General features: G+C 43.6%; 1 protein-coding gene across 1 annotated transcript in view; it reads right to left on the bottom strand.

The window, feature by feature from the left end:
* Positions 1–16,181, bottom strand: part of LOC126998416 (putative neural-cadherin 2) — a 126,908-nt gene extending 110,727 nt beyond the window's left edge. The window contains exons 1-2 of the mRNA XM_050860069.1: positions 16,044–16,181; positions 13,327–13,561 (exon numbers count right to left, since the gene is read on the bottom strand). Coding sequence (XP_050716026.1) covers positions 13,327–13,375 — 49 coding nt within the window. The 5' untranslated portion in view covers positions 13,376–13,561; positions 16,044–16,181. The remainder of the gene's footprint in view (positions 1–13,326; positions 13,562–16,043) is intronic.
* Between the last annotated feature and the right edge of the window lie 6,319 nt (positions 16,182–22,500).

The raw sequence follows: 22,500 nt of genomic DNA, 5'->3' as shown, positions 1-22,500 counted from the left end.
TAAGAGCTACCAGCGTTTTGGTTTCATAAATACACACACACACACACACACACACACACACACACACACACACACACACACACACACACACTCTCACCTGTTTTCATTAGCCTCCCGTCCTGATCACGTTTGATGACCCACAAGCGTCGCATCAACACATCAGACGGATTCACTCGCGCCCCTCCTGCTTTCTCTCCCTTATTCCCTCCCTGCCGTCCTTCCCTCCCTTGATCTCTTCCTGCTTTCCCTCTCGTGTTCCCTCCCTGCCATCCCAACTTTGTTCCCTTCCTGCTTCCCTCTCGTGCTCCCTCCCTGCCTTCCTTCCTTGTTTCCTCCCTGCCTTCCCTCCTTTGCTCCCTTCCCCTCCATATTTCCTCCCTGCCTTCCCCTCCCAGTTCCCTCCCTGTCATCCCTCCATTGTTCCCTCCCTGTTCTCCCTCCCTTGATTCCTCCCAAACTTCCCTTCCTTGTCCCCCTCCCTGCCTTCCCTCCCTTACTCCCTCTCTGCCTTCCCTCCCTTGTTTCCTCCCTGTCTTCCCTCCTCTGATCTCTCCCTACCTTCTTTCCCTTGTTCCCTTTTTTTATGTTCCTCATTTGTTCTCTCTCCTTCTTTAAGTTTCTTCTATCTCTCATTTGTTCCTTCCCTCATTCCTTCCCTTCCTGCTTTCCCTTCCTTGTTCTCTTCCTTCCCTTTTGTTCCCTCCCTCCTTCCCTCCCTCCCTTTCTTCCTTAGTTGTGCCCTCACCCATTCCTTCCTTCCCTTCATTTCTGCTTTTGTTCCGTTACTCATTCTTTCCTCTCCTCTTTCCCTTGTTTGTTATTTCCTTTATTCTTTCCCTTTCTTCCTCCCCTCGTTTGTGCCTCTCTCATTCTCTGTCTCCTTTGTTCTTACCTATTTTTTCGATTTCTTCATTTTCTACATTTGTCTCCCTCTCTGTTCTCCCCTTCTTCCTTCCATGTTTTTTTTCATTCTCCATTTTTAGTCCATTTTTAGTTCTTTCATCTGTTTCATTTTGTGTCCGCTTCTTTCTCCTCAATTTTCTGTTCATTATATCTTTCTCTCCCTCCCCTACCATTTTATCTTCATATGTTTCCTGTCGCTAGTTACGAGGCGAGAAATAAACTAACCAAATAACCTAAAATAACGGCCAGTCAATTCAAGCGAAGGGATACAGTACAGACATCGGCAGAAGTTTTTTTTCACTCGAATTGAGTTATCCGCCACTGGAACAAACATCCTGTAGTAAGGGTCAGTGCAAAAACGATCAACTCTTTTAAGAATCGCTGTAGAAAAAGTAGAAAAAGGTAAGAGGAGAGGGAAGGAAGAGGAGGAGGAGGAGGAGGAGGACGAGAGAAGGAAGACAAAAGATCGGTAAGGAGGAAGTGAGATAAGGAAAGAAAAAGAAGAAAAGAGACAGGAGGTAAAACAGATAGAGGTAAATGTAAGAAAAGGGAAGAGAAAGGGTTGTTAAAGTCTGATCGTTACTGTTTTGTCTTAGGAGGGAATTAAACGGTTCGGCATGTTCACAGAGCACGCGCTACAAACAGTTTTATGGGTCACGGACATGGCCGACAAACTTATTGAATCACATGAGCAGGCAGCTTCGTTATAATCTAACAAGCTTTCAGTTCCCTGCTCTTTCATGTTTCCGTTTCCTCATCCTTCACCACCCCCAAAACCACCACCACCACCACCACCATCATCATCATTATCATCATCACCACCACCACCACAACCACAACCACCACCACAACCACCACCCATCACTTCTATACCACACCATTTCTCATTTTATGGACCGCTGAACTTACAGGAGCCGCATGTACATATTCCCAAATTGATTCATTAACGGAAACAGAGGGAGAGGGAAGGAGAGAGAGAGAGAGAGAGAGAGAGAGAGAGAGATTGTCGTTAGTAGTAATAGTAGTAGTAGTAGTAGTAGTAGTAGAGGTAGTAGTAGTAAAGGAAATCATGAGCCTCGTGCAGATAAGTATGGTTTAATAAATTAGGAGAAGAGGAGGAGGAAAGATGAGAAGAAAATGTGTAGGAGCTGGGAGGAGCAGAAGGAGAAGGAGTAAGGGTGCTCGAAGTTTATAGTGAAGAAGCTTGATGGTGGATGTGGGGAGCTCCTGAGAGAGAGAGAGAGAGAGAGAGAGAGAGAGAGAGAGAGAGAGAGAGAGAGAGAGAGAGAGAGAGAGAGAGAGAGAGAGAGAGAGAGAGAGAGAGAGAACAAAGGAAAATTGTGTAAAAGATAAAGGGAAAGAAGGTGCCGAAAAGTAAGGAAAAGGGAGATGAAAGCTGGAAAGGGTAAAATTGAGGGAGGGAGAGGAAGAGGAAGGAGGGTGACCAAACAGGAAGGCAGAGACGAGGGAGAGGAGGGAAAAGGAAAAGAAGCAAGAGCATGTTCAATGATAAGAAGTGTGATAAGAGAAACGGATGTAAAACTTTGGAGGGGAAAAGAATGTCTGCAGAGGAAAGTTGGAGATTGAGAAAGGAACCGGAAAAGAAGATAAGAGAGAGGACATGGAAAAAGACACAGCAGGAAAAGAAGGAAAGTGGAATACGAAATAGGAAAGAAAGGATAACAGCAAAATAAAAAATATGCAAAGCGGAAGAGAGAGAGAGAGAGAGAGAGAGAGAGAGAGAGAGAGAGAGAGAGAGAGAGAAAAACCTGGTCGAAGGAAGGAATGGAAGGCAGGAGGTAGTGGATGAAATTCAGAGAGGGAGGGGAGCTGGACGGGGAGGAGAGAGCAGAGAGAGGGGGAAGGAAAATAACAGTTTGGAAGCACTTAAAACTAGCGGAAAACAGCTATTAATGTCCACACGTTGCGGGAATGTTTTGAGCTGTTTTAGAAGAGGGGAAGGAGGGAAGAAAGAGGAGAAGAAGAAGGAGGAGGAGGAAGAGGCGAAGGAGGGAAGGAGGAGGAGGACGAGAGATGGGAGACAAGAGACCAGTAAGGAGGAAGTAAGGCAGGGGAAAGAGGAGGGAAGAGATTGAAAGCAAAGGAAAAGCTGGTAAAAATAGTAAAAAGTAAGAGGGGAGGGAAGGAAGAGGTGGAGGAGGAGGAGAACGAGAGAAGGAAGACAGAAAATCGGTAAGGAGGAAGTGAGACAAGAAAAGAAAGAAGAGAAAAGAGATAGGAGGTAAAACAGATACGGAACAGATACGTAAGAAAAGGGACGAGAAAGAGTTGTTAATGTTTATGAGGAGAACGAAAGTTGGAACACACAGTTGGTAGGAAGCAAGTGAGGCAGGGAAAGGAGAGATGGAAGAGATAGGAAGCACAAGAGATACGGATAACGGTAAAAAGAGAAGAGAAAGAGTTGTTAAGGTCTATGATGAAGACGAGAGATGGAAAACACACAATTTGTAAGAAGAAAGTGAGGCAGGGAAAGAAGGATCAGGGAAAATATGAGAACTAAAAGAGATAAGGATGAAAGTAAAACGGGACGAGAATGAGGTTTTAAGGTTTTGGTGAGTTGCCGATAAATGGAATAGACTTAAATAATGGAAGAAGGGTAAGGTAGATAGCGTAGAAATTAGAAGGTAACGAAGAGGACGATGATGTTTAGGAAGGTAAAGCTAGGTTAGAATAGATGTAGGAAAGGTTTGGTTACTTTAGCATTGACATAGGATCATATAAGGTTAGGTTATAGGTAAAGCAAAAATGAAAGGGGAGTAAAAAGGGAGTTAAATAAGGTAAAGTATCGTTATAGAGGAAGCTTTTTAGAATTTAAGGTAGCAAATTTTAAGGTTATTGAGTAAATGAGAAAGGATTAAAGACCCAAGAAGAGGAAGATAGGAGAGAAGACAAAACAGAATAAAAGTATATGAAGGAAGGCGAGGAAGAAGGATGAAACCAAAGAAAATATGTGAGGAGAGGGAAATTGGGAAGAGGGGGAAGAGAAATGCGAAGTTAGGGAGGAAGAAATCTTTTTAGGTATGAAATGGAAAGAAATATTGGACAGAGAGAAAGTGGACGGAAGGAAGGAAACATAAGTGATTGCAGGATGTAGCCAGTAAGATAAAAATAATAAATACCAATAAGCAAATGGACGCGAAGACGAGGGAAGAAAATAAATCGAGAGATATTGCTGACAAAGACGGAGGAAGCGGCGAAAGAAAAAGAAATACGGAGAGAAGAAACAGTAAAGCCAAGAAAATGAAAGTTCACAAAATCAATTCAATATAAAATGAAGCGAAATAAAACAAGAGGAAGACGAAAAAAAAAATAGGAAGAGGGAGAAGCATAAAAGAATACAGGAATCAGGAAACGAAAGAAAGAGAGAGAGAGAGAGAGAGAGAGAGAGAGAGAGAGAGAGAGAAGGTTGGTAAAAAGAGTAAAGGGAGAGGGGAAGAACAAAAACAGGGTATATACAACCAAAAAAATGGAAAAATAAAATGCAAGAGAATGGAAAGGAAGGAGGAACAAAAGCAAATAAAAAATTGTAGAAAAAAGAAACGAAGGAAGAAAAAGGTTGGAGGAAAAGGAGGAGGTGTAAAGGAATAAAAAATGCAACAAAAAGAAAGAAAAAAAAAGAAAGGGAGGAGTGAGTTAAATGAATCGTATAAAAAAGAAAAAAGAGAAAGAGGAACGGAAGGAGTGTAACAAATAAGCAAAACGGAGACAAGAAAGAGAAAAAATGAGGGAGAAAAAGAGAATGGAAAGAAAGAGTGAAAAATCCTGCAGAACATTAAGGTCAAGGCAGAGAGAAAATAAGCAAGAAAATAAAAATAAACTAGCTGAAGAGAGAGAGAGAGAGAGAGAGAGAGAGAGAGAGAGAGAGAGAGAGAGAGAGAGAGAGAGAGAGAGAGAGAGAGAGAGAGAGAGAAAGGAAACCCTGAATGCGACGCAACGGAAGCCAAATAAACACACACACACACACACACACACACACACACACACACACACACACACACACACACACACACACACACACACACACACACACACACACACAATAATTCCCTCTGACTTTCCACTTTTACCTCCCTATCCTCCTCCTCCTCCTCCTCCTCCTCGACAACAAAAATAAGTGATAGACATGAAAGAGAAAGAAAACGAAAAAGGAGCAAAGAAAACGATCAAACTTGCCACCGAAGAATTTAATTTCGGCCTATTTTTCACAACTTTCCGCTTTTTCCTTTCGCTCGAGTTTCATCTCTGGTTCTTTTTCCTTCCATTGATCATCGTCGGTGCCTCCCAAAGTAACAATATGAAGGCGGTAATGAAGTTATGGCTGGCAAAGTTATAATAATGAGAGGCAGGCTATCAGTGAAAGAGCGAGCGAGCGAGCGAGAGAGAGAGAGAGAGAGAGAGAGAGAGAGAGAGTTTTCATATTGAAGGGGGAGAATTATGAGGAGATAGGAGGAGGAGGAGGAGGACCGCATTAAGGAGGAAGAGAAAAAGAACTGGAAGGAAAAGTGGAAAAAAGCAAAAAGGAAGAAAAGAAAAAAGGAAAAAGTAAACGAAAAAGGAGGAGGAGAGGCAATATAGAAAATGAAAAAAAAATGGAGTAGAAGAAGAAAAAGAAGTAACAAGAGGAGTATAAGAGTAAAAAATGAAAAGGAAGAAACGTTTATGGAGAGGTTCTCATAAACGTTCTCATCATCACGATTAATTAACGTGTAATCGACGCTTTACCTGCGCGGGACGAGAATGAAGGAAAGGCTTGGCAGCGAAGAGACGGAGAGGAGATTGATAATGAGTGGTGGAGGTGTCCCTTGAAGCACGCCCGAAGACACTTAGGACGAGGAGGAGGAGGAGGAGGAGGAGGAGGAGGAGGAGGAGGAAAGAAGAAGAGCAGGAGGACCACGATGAAGAAAAAAGGACAGAGAACAGTAAGAAAGAAGAAAAAGATGAATGAGATGTTTTATTGGCATTGAGATTATGGTTTCCCTCTTCCTCCTCCTTCTCCTCCTCTTCCTCTTCCTCCATCTCCTCCTCCTTTTCCTCCTCCTCCTCCTCCTCCTCCTCAATCTCCTCCATCTCCTTTTCCTCCTCCTCCTCCATCTCCTCCTCCTTTTCCTCCTCCTCCTCCTCCTCCTCCTCCTCCTCCCGAGCCTCAGTACCCTCAAGCTAGATTGGATACTTTGTTTTTGTTTCTTACTCACGAAAGAGAGGAAGGAAGGGAGGAGATTAAAGAAAGTGAGGGAGGTAAGATGTGAGAGGGAGGAGGAAAGGGAGGAAGAAGATAGAAGGGGGAAGAATAAGTGAAATACAAAAGGGAAAGAAGACAGAGAGAGAGAGAGAGAGAGAGAGAGAGAGAGAGAGAGAGAGAGAGAACAGCAGAGATGAAAGAAAGGAGGAAACATTGGATATATAAGAAGTAAGAGACATTGAGAGATGCGAAAGAGAGGAGGAACGAAGGAACGGAAGGAGAAGTGAAAAAAATAAATAGGATTAGGAATTAGGATTATGCAAGAGAAGAGGAGAAGAAAAGTGCAGGGGATAAGCCAGCTGATCAAAATAGAGGAGAAAAAAACTGTAGGGAAGGATAAAGGGGAAGAAGAGATGACGCAAGAGAAAGGGAGACAAAAACATGAAATTGCACACACACACACACACACACACACACACACACACACACACACACACACACACACACACACACACACACACACACACACACACACACACACACACACACACACACACACACACACATCACAGAATTCCCCCGTTCTCGTCCCCCTCCTCCTCTTCCTCGCTCCTCTCCGCTCTAAATATTCCAATCCATTCCGAGTCCCATTCTTTTTATTTCAACACTGGGTCTGATTTTTTTCCCCTTCTCGTCGCTGAAAATCTCCCTAAATCGTAATGGATTCGGTAATCGGGGCTTAAATGAATGTTTCACATCCCGCGTCGCTGCGGTGTGAGGGGAAGGAAAACGAGCTAATGGAGTCGCCTCTCCTTCACTCTCCCTTTTTCACTTTTTATCTGAATAACAAAAGATTAATTAAAAACAATAGAAGAAAAATCACAGTAGTCATGATTCATATATGGTAGAGGGTAGTTTGTGTGTGTGTGTGTGTGTGTGTGTGTGTGTGTGTGTGTGTGTGTGTGTGTACTGAGTTATGTATCTACGCGTCTTCTTTACTCCTTGCTAGAACTCTACCACTGGAAATTTACGAACAGGGAAGTGAAAAAAGTAAAAGTGAACAATAACCGTAACAGCGAGTCAGTGAACAATGACAGCCAGGGGTCGCGTGTTGTGTTTCCGCTCACTAAGCATTGTTAGTTCCCGTCCCCTTCTTATTTACACACATCATAAATTGAAAACTCAGAGTACCAAGTAAATTGATATATTATGCAGATTTCAATACTTATATATATATATATATATATATATATATATATATATATATATATATATATATATATATATATATATATATATATATATATATATATATATATATATATATATATATATATATATATATATATATATCTATATTTTACGTTTTCATTTATGGCGCCGGTTGGCTTTGATGGTAGGGCCTGATGGCCGGCTACAGCCCGTTATGGCGCAGGCAAGCGTTTATGGTAGCGCCATCTTGCACTGACTCATGCAGCCCCCCGAAAGCTCATTTTTGATCATAGAATCTAGAGTCCGGATTGATAGGTGGTCTTCTGGACAGCATGTGAGTAGTCTTACGCCACTCGGGGGTGCCTGAAAAATCCCAGCTTGTGGCACCGGGCGGGGCGCGAACCCGCTTCGTCCTGGACCCAGAGCCGTCACGCTATCCACTCAGCCACCGCCTCGTTAGAATATACAAGTTAATATTTTTTTAGTGTAATAGTTTCATAGTTTAAGATTGTATCTATCCTTTCAAGGTTTCTCTTTCTTCCCCTACGGCGAAGTCAGCCCGGTCCCTGATCTGGATTGTTTAGTGTGGGGCTTCCAACCCTTCCCCGTGAAACCTTAGCGCAGCCTAGTACGAAATATATGATTGAGGCAAGGGTCGAGTCGACCAAACTCACTATTTGTTGGCACTAACGGTATAGCCGATTTGGTTTCGCCAATAATATCGTAATCCAGTTCGGATGATGGTTTCCAAGGCACTACGCAAGGTGAAGCCATTAGGGCTTCACGTACCTTGGGCCAATATCTAGGTACACGCGTGCGGCGAAGACATCGATCACATACCTTGGACAGCGTTGTGAAGGACAACGGCGGGTCACGGCAAGAAGTTTCCCGGCGAGTTAGATAACAGATAATTCTCTCTCTCTCTCTCTCTCTCTCTCTCTCTCTCTCTCTCTCCCCCCAAAAACCCATCGCACTAACAATGAGAAAATAAAAAAACACCCACGCGCTTCATTTCCCTAAGAGACACTCCCGGTGTACCATGCCTCCCCGAACACTCCCTCGGCGACCCTCACACGCTTCCTTGCATGATTCCGCGACCGTCTCATTAAAGCCATCGTCTCCTCCTCTTCTTCCTCCTCCTCCTCTTCCTGCTACTCCTCCTCCTTCTCCTCTACTTCCTCCTCCTTCACCTTCTCCTACTCGTCCTCGTCCACCTCCTCCTTCTCCTGCTTCTACTTCATTTTCTTATCCTTCTTCTTTTAACCTTCTCCTGTTGGTTCTGCTTATCTTTCTTATTCTCATCCTTATCGTCATCTCACTTACGTATCTCTTTATCTTCCTCATTAATATCACCTTCATCCTCTTCCTCTTGGTTCTACTTTTCCTTCCTTTATTTCTCATCCTTCTCACCTTTCTCATTTTGGTTCTCCTTATTTTATTATCCTCCTCACCCCTCTCACCTTCCTCCATCTTCTGTTGATTCTGCTTCTCCTCTCTTTCTCTTTCCCCTCCCGCTTTCTTATGTATCTTCTCTTGCAATCTCTTCTTTCTCATCTCCTCCTATTGCCTTTTCGCCTCAACTTCTATTCCTATTTAACATCTTTTTGATCGTGTGCTTCTTCTTTATCCTGCTTTCTCCACCTCTTCCTCTTCCTCCTCCTCCTCCTCCTGCTGGGTAATACTGTTAAGGCGTCCATGAAGTGCCGCATTAAGGTGAACTTGGGCGTCGCGAAGCTCCGAAACAGACGTCAATGGGATCCCTTAACACCTCTTTGTACGTGCGTGTATGCGTGTTTGTGTGTTGTTGTTTTTGTTGTTTAGTAGTTTATTCGTCTGGAAGTTTGTCTGGGTGTTTTTTTGTGTTTTTTTTCTGTCTGTGTCTGGCCGATTGGCTGGCTTCCTAATGATCTGTTTCCCTTGTTTTTGTATGTTCAGTGTATCTCTGTTGTTGTTGTTGTTGTTAATATTTGCTCCCTAGCGGAAGCACGGGCTATGGGGGAGCCCGTCTGGAAGGCTTGCTGGATGGATTTTCTTACGGTGGCGGGTATGAATGTACGAGATTTGCGATCCCCGAGTCATGAGTGCTGGCCATACGTGTATCTCGTTTCCTTTCTCTCTCTCTCTCTCTCTCTCTCTCTCTCTCTCTCTCTCTCTCTCTCTCTCTCTCTCTCTCTCTCTCTCTCTCTCTCTCTCTCTCTCTCTCTCTCTCTCTCTCTCTCTCTCTCTCTCTCTCTCTCTCTCTCTCTCTCTCTCTCTCTCTCTCTCTCTTTAACCCATCTCTTTGTTTCCTTTTAACCCATCTCTTTTGTTTCCTTTAACCCATCTCTTTTGTTTCCTTTAACCCATCTCTTTTGTTTCCTTTAACCCATCTTTGTTTTAACCCATCTCTTTTGTTTCCTTTAACCCATCTCTTTTGTTTCCTTTGTATCTTTTGCTTCCCTTAACCCATCTCTTTTGTTTCCTTTAACCCATCTCTTTTGTTTCCTTTAACCCATCTCTTTTGTTTCCTTTAAACCATCTCTTTTGTTTCCTTTAACCCATCTCTTTTGTTTCCTTTAACCCATCTCTTTTGTTTCCTTTAACCCATCTCTTTTGTTTCCTTTAACCCATCTCTTTTGTTTCCTTTAACCCATCTCTTTTGTTTCCTTTAACCCATCTCTTTTGTTTCCTTTAATCCATCTCTTTTGTTTCCTTTAACCCATCTCATCACCACCACCGTCTCTGCCATCTCCTCCTCCTCTTCCTCCTCGTCCTCCTTCTCCTCTTCCTGTCCCTCTTCCTCCTTTTCTCCATCCTCTCTCGTCTGCCCTCGAGTCGATGAAAATGGTTTCTTTATTACTTTAATTTTCTTGCAGAGTTTTCGCAAAAAGGAAAAAAAAAGAAACCCGCAAGTATTGGCTCTCTTCCATTTGTTTTCCTCCATTCCTTTCCCTTTCCTTTACTTAAGCGAGTATTGTTTTCCCCGGCCCTCTGCGCCGCTTGTTAGGTGGGTCGGCGTTATTGGTGCACTAATTAGAGTTTCCGGACTACAGATAGGTTTGTTAAGGGCCGAGTGTTCCATTGTACGCATGAATACCAGAAACCTCGATTGTTAGATTGCAGCATCACACCATAGCGTTGTACAGCCGATGTTTTCTGACATGTTGTCGATGGGAAACTTTTATTAATGTAGAATGGACCCTATCTCTTGGTGAAATTCCATCCAGATAAACAAATATACTTTTTCCCGATTTTCATACAGACAGTCATAGGCGAGGCAAAGGGGATGATCAAATACTCAATCTACACATGGTAAGCAACTGAACACTCAGGTCACCTCTGGCAGGTCACTTCTTGATCACAACGATGATTATACAATTGATTAAAAAATACAATATATTCATCTGCCCACGAGGATGAATACACACTTTTTGGGCGTCATAAGGAAAGAAACCACAAGCATAAAAAATATTTACACATGTTAATCTTTTTTTTAATTAAAAAGGAGAAGAGAGCACTATTTTATTTCATTTCATTTAGAAACTTTCTTTTATACTTCTCGTTTTCGTTGGTCTGCTTCCTATGGCTGGGCAAAAAGAAAAGATCACAGAAAAAAAACTTGCTGAGCTTTTTTCCTTTCCCTCCGCTCTTCATTTTAGGGTCAACGTTTTTTATCCCTTACTCCTCGGACAGCTTCCCTTTACTGTGCAAGAAAAGAAAACGAAAAACAGAAAGCTTCCGGCTAAGCTCCCCATTCCTTGCCTCGAGTCACCCTTGTCTCCGTGGGCCTCGGAGCCTCGCCTCGACCCCGGTTACCTCCGCAAAAAGTCCAGTATGAAAGCTAACAGATGGGAATGGTTTCTTTTCCTTTCAGCGGCACCCTCAAGGGTAGTAGTGCCAGTGATGGTTTGCATAGTTTATGGCGGTAAAGGGATAGGGTAAGATGTTCCGGTGGCGGTGTGGTGTTCGTGTGTCTGGCTCTGGTGGAGTGTTGTGATATAGTGTAATTATATGAGGTGGTGCGCTTTGATTTCATGGTGCGCAATGTTATAGTGTTCTGTAATAATAATGTAGTAGTGTGCTGTGTTACTGTAGGTGTGGTGTCGTGTGTATATGGTGGTGTGATGTAGATTGTGTGCTGGAAATACGATGTTATGTGGTGGTATGCTGCAGTAGAGATTATTGATAAAACGTGGTGGTGCCGTGTTGGCATTGTCATGTTGGATTATGCAAGTGGTATGTAGGAGTTATGTATGACACTGTGTTGTACTTTCACAATGGTGTTGTCACGTGCATGCGTTGTCTATTTATACCATGTGCAGGTGACGTGCAAATGTGTCTTTTTTTTTTTTTTCAAACTCACACACACACACACACACACACACACACACACACACACACCGACTGCTGCAGAGGCTTGCCGACAACCCGGCCACCGAGCGAGGCCCATTGCATCTGCCCCTTCAGGCGGTGCAGGCGAACAAACAGCTTCTGCCGCTACCAGTAGACACAAGGGCCGTCAAACGAGGTGGCTCTGGGAGGCCTCGTATCTCGTGGGCCCAGGCTCACGAGACAAGATCACACACACACACACACACACACACACACACACACACACACACACACACACACACACACACACACACACACACACACACACACACACACACACACACACACACACACACACACACACACACACACACACACAGTATTTGAAGCAGCCCTCGGGAGATATTAGAGAAGTATTGACCTTTGTCACCGTTGGTTTCAGGCCCATTCAGAGCAAATTGAATACGAAGATTCTCTCATGCGGGAAGTCTTTCTCGCTTTACAGTAAATTTAATGTCGCACGAGTGTACGGAGTGGGAATGAGGGTTAGTGTGTGTGTGTGTGTGTGTGTGTGTGTGCGTCATTGATGTTGTCTGCCTGAACATTGGAGTCATGCTCGTTTGTTTGTTGTCAATACGCCACTGAACTTGTCTTCCGTCTATTGCCTATGTTCTATAATTTTGTCTTTTTAGTCAGGTAAATCTTATATCATTGTTCTATTGCATAGTTCTGTTTGTGCCAAATGTCATGTTTTTAGTCAGGCTTTTATTTGTTCTGTTTTAATGTGCCTCTGCTTTAGGTTTTTCTTTTTAGATTTTCTTATCTTAGAGTGTCTTCTTAAGATGTCCAGACTATTAATATTTTAGTATATTAATTTTAGAGAAATCGTCATCTTTCAGGATTTCTCTGTTTTAGGTTTTTCTTTTTAGGTTTTCTGTTATCATAGTGTATTCTTAAAACATCTTGATAAAAGTAGTTTCATATAATTATCCAAATTTCTCAAGCTTTAATATTTTGAACTATTTTTAAGCCAGTAACGACACCAGAGTTCTGTATATTTTAGTGACTATATAAAGATTTTACTTAAGTGCTGAATATGGACTGCAAATTGGGAATGTTATTATATTGACAAGATTAGCATTTTTAAATAACTTCCGATTTATGTATGATGTTTTGGTTTTATGTACATTTGTGGTCAATAAATATCTATCTATCTATCTCTATCTGTGTGTGTGTGTGTGTGTGTGTGTGTGTGTGTGTGTGTGTGTGTGTGTGTGTGTGTGTGTGTGTGTGTGTGTGTGTGTGTGTGTGTGTGTGTGTGTGTGTGTGTGTGTGTGTGTGTGTGTGTGTGTGTGTGTGTGTGTGTGTGTGTGTGTGTGTGTGTGTGTGTGTGAGCTCCTTTGTTTGTCTGTCTTTCTCCCTCTTCAAGGAGCAGCATACAGGTCGTACCTCAACATTGCATAAATGATGATGAAACAAACAAGTTTAATAAATGATCCTTTACTTTTCCTCCACCCCTCTACGTTAGGTTTTCTCGTGTTCATCTTGCTCCACCTATCCTTCCCCTCTCTCTAAACCCTCTTCCCACGCCCCCTCCTGATTACCTCCCACCCATTTCACACCACCGTCAGCCAACAGAGAGCAGGGGAGTGGCGGGGGGACAGGGAGTAGGTAGTTGATCACGCCGCCGTAACACTCACCGAGCAGCGTGCTGTTGGTGATGATCTGGAAGATCCTGCCGGGGTCCATGGTGCCACTGTGGCCGCTCGCCTGAGCGAGGATTAGTTATCACCAACCACGGGGGCGCCGCCCCGCCCCGCCCAGCCCCACCCCACCCCGGCGCGGTGCGGCGCTCCCTCAGGAGCCGCGGGCCGTGGCGAGGCTGTGCTCGGGGCGTAGATGCACGGAAGTCTGTTGCCTGCAGCTAATCGTCACCTGTGTGTTGACCGCCGGTTGGGGGTGAATGTGTGTGTCTAGCGCGGCGACCCGGACACACACACACACACACACACACACACACACACACACACACACACACATTCACACAAACACGCCTTAACCATCTCGTAACCTGAAGTACTTCCCTTACGCAAATTGGGGATCAAATTATCTAATCAACGCGCACCGTCCGTCATTCGCACAGCATCATATCAATAACAACTCAGATCAACGCAGCCGTCAAGACGTCCTCATCGATTATCAAAATATCTCCAAACATTCTCAAATTTTACCAAACCTTTTGAGCGTATGTCAGTTTAGGCCTAAGATTCCTAACGACCACCCAGCTGACAAGCATTACACGACAGAGTGACGAGCCAATACAACTTGAAAATATTATAAATCGTTCATATAAAATCCGTCAGCAAAAAGCTCTTAAAACAACATTTTCAAACGTTCTTAACTGTTCGCTAATCACGTTGGTAACTTGTCCTCTAAGGCGGCAGATTTACCAGGAGCACGCACCGAGAAACACGGAAGGAGCAGCGAGGAGAGGACGACTCAGTTTGCCTCGAGTGATTTTGCCGGCGAGCGAGGCGGCAAGGTCGTAGCGAGGGCGGCAGATCTACTCCTTGCTGGCACACTCGCCGGTGACTAACTGGAAGCTGGGGTCAGAGCTGCCAATTTGAAAATTTCTGATGGCGCAAGCGGCTACACTCACTGTCGAGAAGGACTTAATAATGCTAAGCTTCCCATAAAGACAGTAGAAAACCTCTTTTCATTTCATCTCTCTGACGTTCAAGATTATAAGTTTTAGTTTCGCGTGACTGCTTCAGTACTAAAACGCTCAGCATAATTCCATCCGCTTTCTCTTTAGATAATGATATTTAATTGGTTCGGTCCCGTGATGCCATTACCTTAATCAATAAAGAGGCTAAATTCTGATAGAGTGTCACTTTTCAAGGCACTGTTGAAATAAGGGGTTATCACATTGCATACAGCTCCACAACTCCTTGAGGTTGTGAAGCAGATGAACGAGCCTGCTTTGCTGTCTTCAAATCGAGTTTTGTACAGCTCACCAGGATGATCAACCACACGTAATAAACAGCGTTCGGTAATGAGGAGCGAGATTTTTCTTCGTCTTCCGCGCAACGTTACTCACTTTTATAAACGGTATTGTGGTTTGTGAGTACAGAGAGACTCTTCAGCTCATATGTGTTAAGCTGTGTTATTTTTCCAATGTCTGGCAAACGGACGACAATGGCATTATATGCAATGACATTTACGTTTATACCCATGAAATTTTTGCACAGGATTCATTTTGGGATCTCTAAAACATTTTGTAAAAACATATAGAGTATTTTTTACTCTTTGTTTTACTCATTGAATGTAATGACCTGCACACACAAGCAGCAACGAAACTACCCTTCATGGCCCATTAAAGGTTATGTTCCACAGAGAGTTGGACCGAACCTGAACTTTGCGCAAGGAGTGCGGAGATTCCTGTACTGAACGTGAATGCATGATGTAGAGATTCCTGGACTGAACGTGAATGCAAGGGGTGTAGAGAGATTCCTGGACTGAACGTGAATGCTAGGGCTGCTGAGGTTCCTCGACTGAACGTGTATAAAAGGGCTGCAGAGATTCCTGAACTGAACGTGAATACATGGACTGCAGAAATTCCTTTACTACACGTGAACGGTCAACTAGAGGAGGAAGGGAACTATTGTAGCTCGCAGAATACTGAGGTCAAATACACCCCAAAACCTGATTGAAAATAATATTTTATTACTTGCAATGTTTGTTTTGTTGCTCAAGTTAATTCAATAAGGTTTTTTTGTTATACTTTCTAAATCACATTAACATATTGCTCATTAGTGATATATTTTCCGTTTTACGTTGAAATAATAATTTAGACATAATTCTAAAGAAGTTGCTTTAAAAAAAACGCGCTCGGGAACTAAACGCAAAATTTAGGAGCTAGTCGTGGCACCAAAAGCAAGCACACACACACACACACACACACACACACACACACACACACACACACACACACACACACACACAGGCTAACACTCGCCTCTTCCCATTCACTGATTAACGTTTTATCTCCAGCCAAACCAATGATCAAGCAAACAACTTAGCGAGCAGCCGTCCGTCCGTCCGTCGTGTACAGAACACCAAAAGTTAAGGTCAAATCCACTTTCAGCGAAGTCCTCAACGACAACCAGAAGAACTTTTCCAACATCCTCAACCTGCGCTAAACGTTTCGGTCATATATCACTTGAGGCTTCGGGTTCACCACGACTACCACGCACCGACACGCACGAAACAATACGTAGCGCGGAGGTGACAGCAAAAGTAAGTCCGGTTCTGACCAAGTTCCCGACAGCCAAAACTTTTCCAAAAATTCTCAAGTCTACGCAAAGCACATTGGTCACATAGCATTCAAGGCGCTGGATTCATCACGACAACGTACCGAGAAGAACGAAACTGGGAATGCAGCGAAAACTACTCAATCTGCCTCGATGAGTGAACTTCGTAGGCGAGCGAGGCGAGAGCAAGGGCTGGCTGGTCTGCGTCTCGCTGGCGTGGCCGGGGACTGACTGGGGCGCGACGAGCCTGCCTCTCACTAACCGGTAGTCTCCTCCTCTTCCTCTTCCTCTTCCTCTCGTCTGACCTGCGCTCTCCTCCCTCCACTTCCTCCCTCACTCTTTTCTTCCCTCCCTTCCTTTACTCTTCCCCGTATTCACTATAGCCCTCCATCACATCATAAAGTCACCCCTCATCCCTTCAAACACATGCCCCTCAATCTTCCTTATGTCTTTTAATTATCTGTTCTTTTTTAGGCCGTACATCCATTTGTCTGAGATCCGTGTCCGCGTTAGTACCACGTCTGTGTCTCCCTGATGTGAGTGAACTTCCATATCATTAGCCGGGAAACTACGTGTGTTGTACGATTTGAGGCCGGTGGAACTACATGTGTTGTCTGTTTTTAGCCCAATGAAACAACGTATGATGTCTCTTTGTGGGACTAATGAAACAACGTGTGATGTCCGATTTTGGGTCGGTGAAACAACATGTGATGTCCGTTTTTAGGCCAATGAAACGACGTATGATGTCCGTTTTTAGGCCAATGAAATTGCATGTGATGTCCGTTTTGAGCCCAATAAAACAAAGTGTGATGTCCGTGTTAAGCCATTGAAACTGCATGTGATGTTCGTTTTTAGGCCAGTGAAACGACGTGTGATGTCCGCTTTTACCCAAGTGAAACAACGTGTAATATCAGCTTTTAGGCCTGTAAAACAACGTGAGGTGTCCGCTTTTTTGCCAGTGAAACTATGTGGGATGTCCGCTTTTGGGCTAATGAAACAACGTGCAATGACTGTTTTTAGCCCAATGAAACAACGTGTAATGTCTGCTTTGGGACCAGTGAGACTACGTTTAATGTTTTCTTCTGGGGAGTTCACGGAAAAACGCATTACGATAAGAACATGACAATTAAGGGTCGTTTTCTTCTCATGGCCGGTGTAATCTTCCACAAAGTTCATCGTTATGCCCTCTTTCCAGAAAAGAAAAACATAAGTGCTGGTTCGAAGAAAATCCTCTTAAACCAACTCCAATTTCACTTCTTCATCTTTTCCTCCTCTGCTTAACCCTGACGGCAGCACCGCCGTCCCATCTATCTCTAAGGCTGAATTCTTCGCCCAAACCTTAAAAACTCCACTCTGGACGATTCTGGGCATATTCCTCCTATTCATACCCCCTCTGACTCCTTTATGCCTGTTATTAAAATTCTTAGGAATTATGTTTTCTATGCCCTATCTGGCCTCAACTCTCAGAAGGTTTATGGACCTGATGGAGAGCCTCCTATTGTCCTTAGAAACTGTGCTTCTGTGCTCACACCCTGCCTGGTCAAACTCTTTCGTCTCTGCCTATCAACATCTACCTTTCCTTTCTGCTGGAAGTACGCCTTCTTACAGCCTGTGCCTAAGAAAGGTGATCGTTCCAATCCCTCAAACTATCGCCCTATAGCTTTACTTTCCTGTCTATCTAAAGCTTTTGAATCAATCCTTAACTGGAAGATTCAAAAGCATCTTTCCACTTCTGACCCTCTATCTGATCGCCAGTATGGCTTCCGCAAGGGGCGTTCTACTGGCGATCTTCATACTCTCTTAACTGACTCTTGGTCATCTTCTCTTAGCCGTTTCGGTGAAACTTTCTCAGTTGCGCTAGACATATCGAAAGCTTTCGATAATCTGGCACAACTCTTTGCTTTCTAAAATGCCCTCTTACGGTTTCAATCATTTTCTCTGTTCCTTTATCAGATTATCTCCAGTTTCCTTTCCGGCCGTTCTATATCTGCTGTGGTAGACGGTCACTGTTCTTCCCCTAAACTTATCAATGGTGGTGTTCCACAGGGCTCTGTCCTGTCACCCACTTCTTCTGTATTATTCATCGTATTGATCTTTCCAGCTAAAACTGTCCTATCCACAATGACGACTCCGACTCCCTTTTCTGCATTTCTTCCTTCTCAACAGAAGAAGACCTCAACATTACGAGACTCCAGACTGGGCTGCTGAAACAACCTTCCTCAGACCTTTTGTTTCTCTTCTGGGAGTAAAAAGGAACCCTGAGTGTCCTGTCCTTCCTCGCCACCCAAACCCAATACCTATCAACTCGACACAATTTTCCAGAACACTCATCCCTTTTCCTCTTGCAACACCCAGCTGTCACCTTCTTCCAACACTAAACATCCTTCACAATCTTAACTCAAATCTTAACTTTTCACAAACTCACTATTTCTTCTCCCACTAAATCAGCTTCCTCGAGGTAAATGTCTCGCCAGTTCTATCTGCCCCACCTATATTTATATACTATGCATATACAGGAGGAGCCTCACCCTGTGGTGGGGTATGCGTGGTGGGCTCCACTCAATAGTGGACTTCTGACTCATTGAGCTCTCAAAATCCTGTCTCATCAACTCCTTTCTCCTTCTGATAGTCTCTCCTCTTCTGTCTGATAAATTTACCTCTTTAACTCTACTTTCCTCCCGCTTCTTACTCTGGAACACAGCTGTACTTCATCCGTATCCCCTCTTGCCTGACTTGAATTATTTTTTATGAGTTCATCTTCATTATCTTCTCTTTCCCTGCCTACCAATCTCTTGGCCTGATACTCCTTCATCTGGGTACTTCACAGCAGATAGCTGATGTTCAGATCTTTCCTTCCTGGACCTCTCTCTCGACACTCTCTCACTCTCCTGTGTGCTCTTCTTCGTCAATCTCTGAGTACTGCCAGGACCTCACACACCACACACCCCATCCCCCTTGCTCAAGAGTTGACAGTAACCACTCCTAGTCAACGGAAAGAATCCGGCCTGAGCGGGCTCGAACCGCCGCCCTGTAAGAACCTGAAGCCTAACAACGCAGCGCTCTACCAGTTGCGCCACGGAGTGGTGTGTGTGTGTGTGTGTGTGCGCGCGCGCGTGGATATGTGTGTGTGTGGGGGGGGAGGGGGGGTTACCAATACAGTTCACGCTCAAACGAACCTGATATAAACATAAAACCTAATAACAATAAACAAGGCGGGATAAATAGATTACTATAAAATGGCCGGATTATTGCATGTGAGTCAACAAATTAATATAAAAGGAACTAAATGGTATTTTTATATAATAAAAATATAACCCAATTTTGGCTATAACCGAATGTAATAGAAGACATTTAATTTATGGGATTAAATGACCGAATGAGAGAGAGAGAGAGAGAGAGAGAGAGAGAGAGAGAGAGAGAGAGAGAGAGAGAGAGAGAGATCCAGGGAAATAGACACAAAAATAGAAAGTGAATCACTCGCACGCAGATTCACACACACACACACACACACACACACACACACACGAACACACAGGTGAACAAACAGACGGAGAAACAATAACAGACCCACACGTTACACAAGGCTTCGACGCTGTTCTATTGGACCGTTACGTGCAATGGCGTACACCGTCACAGATGATCGGTTTCATGGTTAATATCCGACGCGCTCTTCGTACCATCCAATACCACTCTGTTGTCCCTGATGATAAGATTTTAGTATACGTGTTGGTCTCTCTCTCTCTCTCTCTCTCTCTCTCTCTCTCTCTCTCTCTATCTATATATATATATAGATAAATATATATATATATATATATATATATATATATATATATATATATATATCCAGCGTCCTCTCCTTTCACAAACGGGCTATGCCGGAAGGCGCCGCGAGAGGATTTTCGAAGCTGGATCGGGGGTCGGGGTCCACTCGATCCACCATCCTAGAACCGATGAAGTCGTTTTTATAGCACCAACGCAATATCAACTTTATATACGTCAAGACATATCTTGAAGTCTGACAGATTTCCTGCAGGGGTCGGGGGCAGAGAGGGAAGCCTTTGGCCCCTTCACGGCCGAACGGATGTTACCGGGGGGCTTGGGTCCCCTCACGGCCGAAGAGAGGTTACCGGGGGGCCTGGAGGAGGTCCCCGGCCCCTGCAGGCGCTCTGAAAAGGCCACGAAACCTAAATGGCCGCAACACATATGTTGCCCTGGCCTTCGTAGAATGGAGAAATGGGGAGAGTTCCTTACCCTGACTTAACTGAGTAGCCTAAAAAAAAAAGGTTGTTTTGAAAGTTGTATCGTCCGTAAAGGAAGAATAACGCTCTCAAAATTATGGGTGAGTCTTATCAGGGGTGAGTAATACTCACTCATAGCAACAAACAGCAGGGAAGAGGAAAAAAATACACATCAACTATAGTCCGCAGCACCGTCAAAATTATGAACGAGTCTTATCTGGGGTGAATAAGATTCATCCATAATAGCAGACAGCAAGGAGAAAGGAAAATAAACACATCACCTTTTGAACACAACACCATAAATATTATGGGCGAGTCTTATCTGGGCTGAATAAGACATAACAACAGTGTCGGAGTGGGATGCTGACCCTGACTTAACCGCCGGGATGGGATGCTGACCCTGACTTAAGTGACAGGGTGGGATGCTGACCCTGACTTAACCACCGGGATGGGATGCTGACCCTGACTTAAGTGTCAGGGTGGGATGCTGACCCTGACTTAACCGATGGGATGGGATGCTGACCCTGACTTAAGTGTCAGGGTGGGATGCTGACCCTGACTTAACCGCTGGGGTGGGATGCTGACCCTAACTTAATCGTCGGGGTGGGATGCTGAGTTGCTGACCCTGACTTAACCGTTGGTGTGGGAGCTGACCCTAACTTAATCGTCGGGATGGGATGCTGACCCTGATTTAACCGTCTGGTTGGGATGATGACTCTCTACAACATCAACTTTAGACCACAATACCATCAGAACTACGGGTGAGTCTTATCTGGGGTGAATAAGACAAATCCATAACAACACAGAAAAATAATGAAATACTGCACAACAACACCTTTAAGACCAGTTATCACAATCAAAGGTGAGTCTTACCTGATAATAAAACAGCTTTCAAGAACCTTTATCACGACAACTAAGCTCAATACAAAACATAGCCAGAACACACTTATATTCTTCCTTTACTTACTCTGATTACTTTCTTGATCATTATTCTCTCTCTCTCTCTCTCTCTCTCTCTCTCTCTCTCTCTCTCTCTCTCTCTCTCTCTCTCTCACAAAGAACTAAAAAGGATAATGACAAAGAAGAAATAGAAAAAAAGAAGAAAAAAGAAATATGTGAGTTGGTAGAATGAATTTTTGACCTCGGATAAGTGCCCAGACGACCTTAGTGTTGCTGGATGTGCGGTTCTTAGATTCTAAAGGAGCATCCATGTGTCTGTGCGGTGCGTGATTGTGACACAAGGGACTGAAATAATGTCTTGCAGTGATGAGAGTGGCACGGACACGTCTCTATCAACTATGTATAAATGTAAGTATATATTGGATGAGGATGTGTGAGGATGTCTATGTATTCTGCGCATCACGTTAATTTTTAGATAAGGAATAGTGCAGCTGAGCGGAAGTTCGGTGTTTTTTTCTTTTTTTTTAATTAGGAGGAACACAACGTTCTTCCTTTAACCGGAAAATCTCCTCCCGAAAATCCTCAAGGTTTAGCATAAATAAAAAAAAAACATGAAAAAGAAGAAGTAAAAGAAGAAAAAAAATAAGTAGAAGAAAAAGAAGAAGAAAAAGAAGTAAAAAGAAGAAGAAAAAAGAAGAAAAAGTGGAAGAATACGAAGAAAAGAAAGAGAAGGAAAAGAAGAAGAGGAGAAGGAGAAGGAGGATGGGGAGGAAGAGGAATAGGAAGAGGAAGAGGAAAAGGAAGAGGAGGAGAAGGAGAAGAAGAAGAAGAAGAAGAAAAAGAAGAAGAAGAAGAAAAAGAAGAAGAAGATGATGATGAAAAAGGAAAATAAGAATAAAAATAAAGGAAAAGAAAACGACTAAGAAAAAGAAAAAGAAAGAAAGAGTGAAAAACATGACTAAGAAGAAAAAATAATAAAACTTGAGGAAGAAACAGAAAAAAGAAAAAGACAGAAAAAGAAAAAGAAGAAGAAAAAAAAGACTGAGAGAAGAAGAACGCTGAAACTAATGCAGAAAAAAACACTTCTCCTGCACCACAGCGAGAGAAGAAAAAGGCACATAAAAGAAAGAGAGAGAGAGAGAGAGAGAGAGAGAGAGAGAGAGAGAGAGAGAGAGAGAGAGAATAGACCATGACTGCTCTTGGCTCCCTCAACCTCTCGACACTGTATATTAGCCATAACTGCTTCTCTCTCTCTCTCTCTCTGTCAAGGACGACGGTCAAGGTCAAATAATCTAAGCATAAAAATGTCGATTAGAGAGAGAGAGAGAGAGAGAGAGAGAGAGAGAGAGAGAGAGAGAGAGAGAGAGAGAGAGAGAGAGAGAGAGAGAGAGAGAGAGAGAGAGAGAGAGAGAGAGAGAGAGAT

Source organism: Eriocheir sinensis, chromosome 14 (genome assembly GCF_024679095.1).
Source record: "Eriocheir sinensis breed Jianghai 21 chromosome 14, ASM2467909v1, whole genome shotgun sequence".
NCBI classification, from domain to species: domain Eukaryota; kingdom Metazoa; phylum Arthropoda; class Malacostraca; order Decapoda; family Varunidae; genus Eriocheir; species Eriocheir sinensis.
Note: the sequence above shows the minus strand (reverse complement) of the source record. Positions and strands in the feature narration are given on the sequence as shown.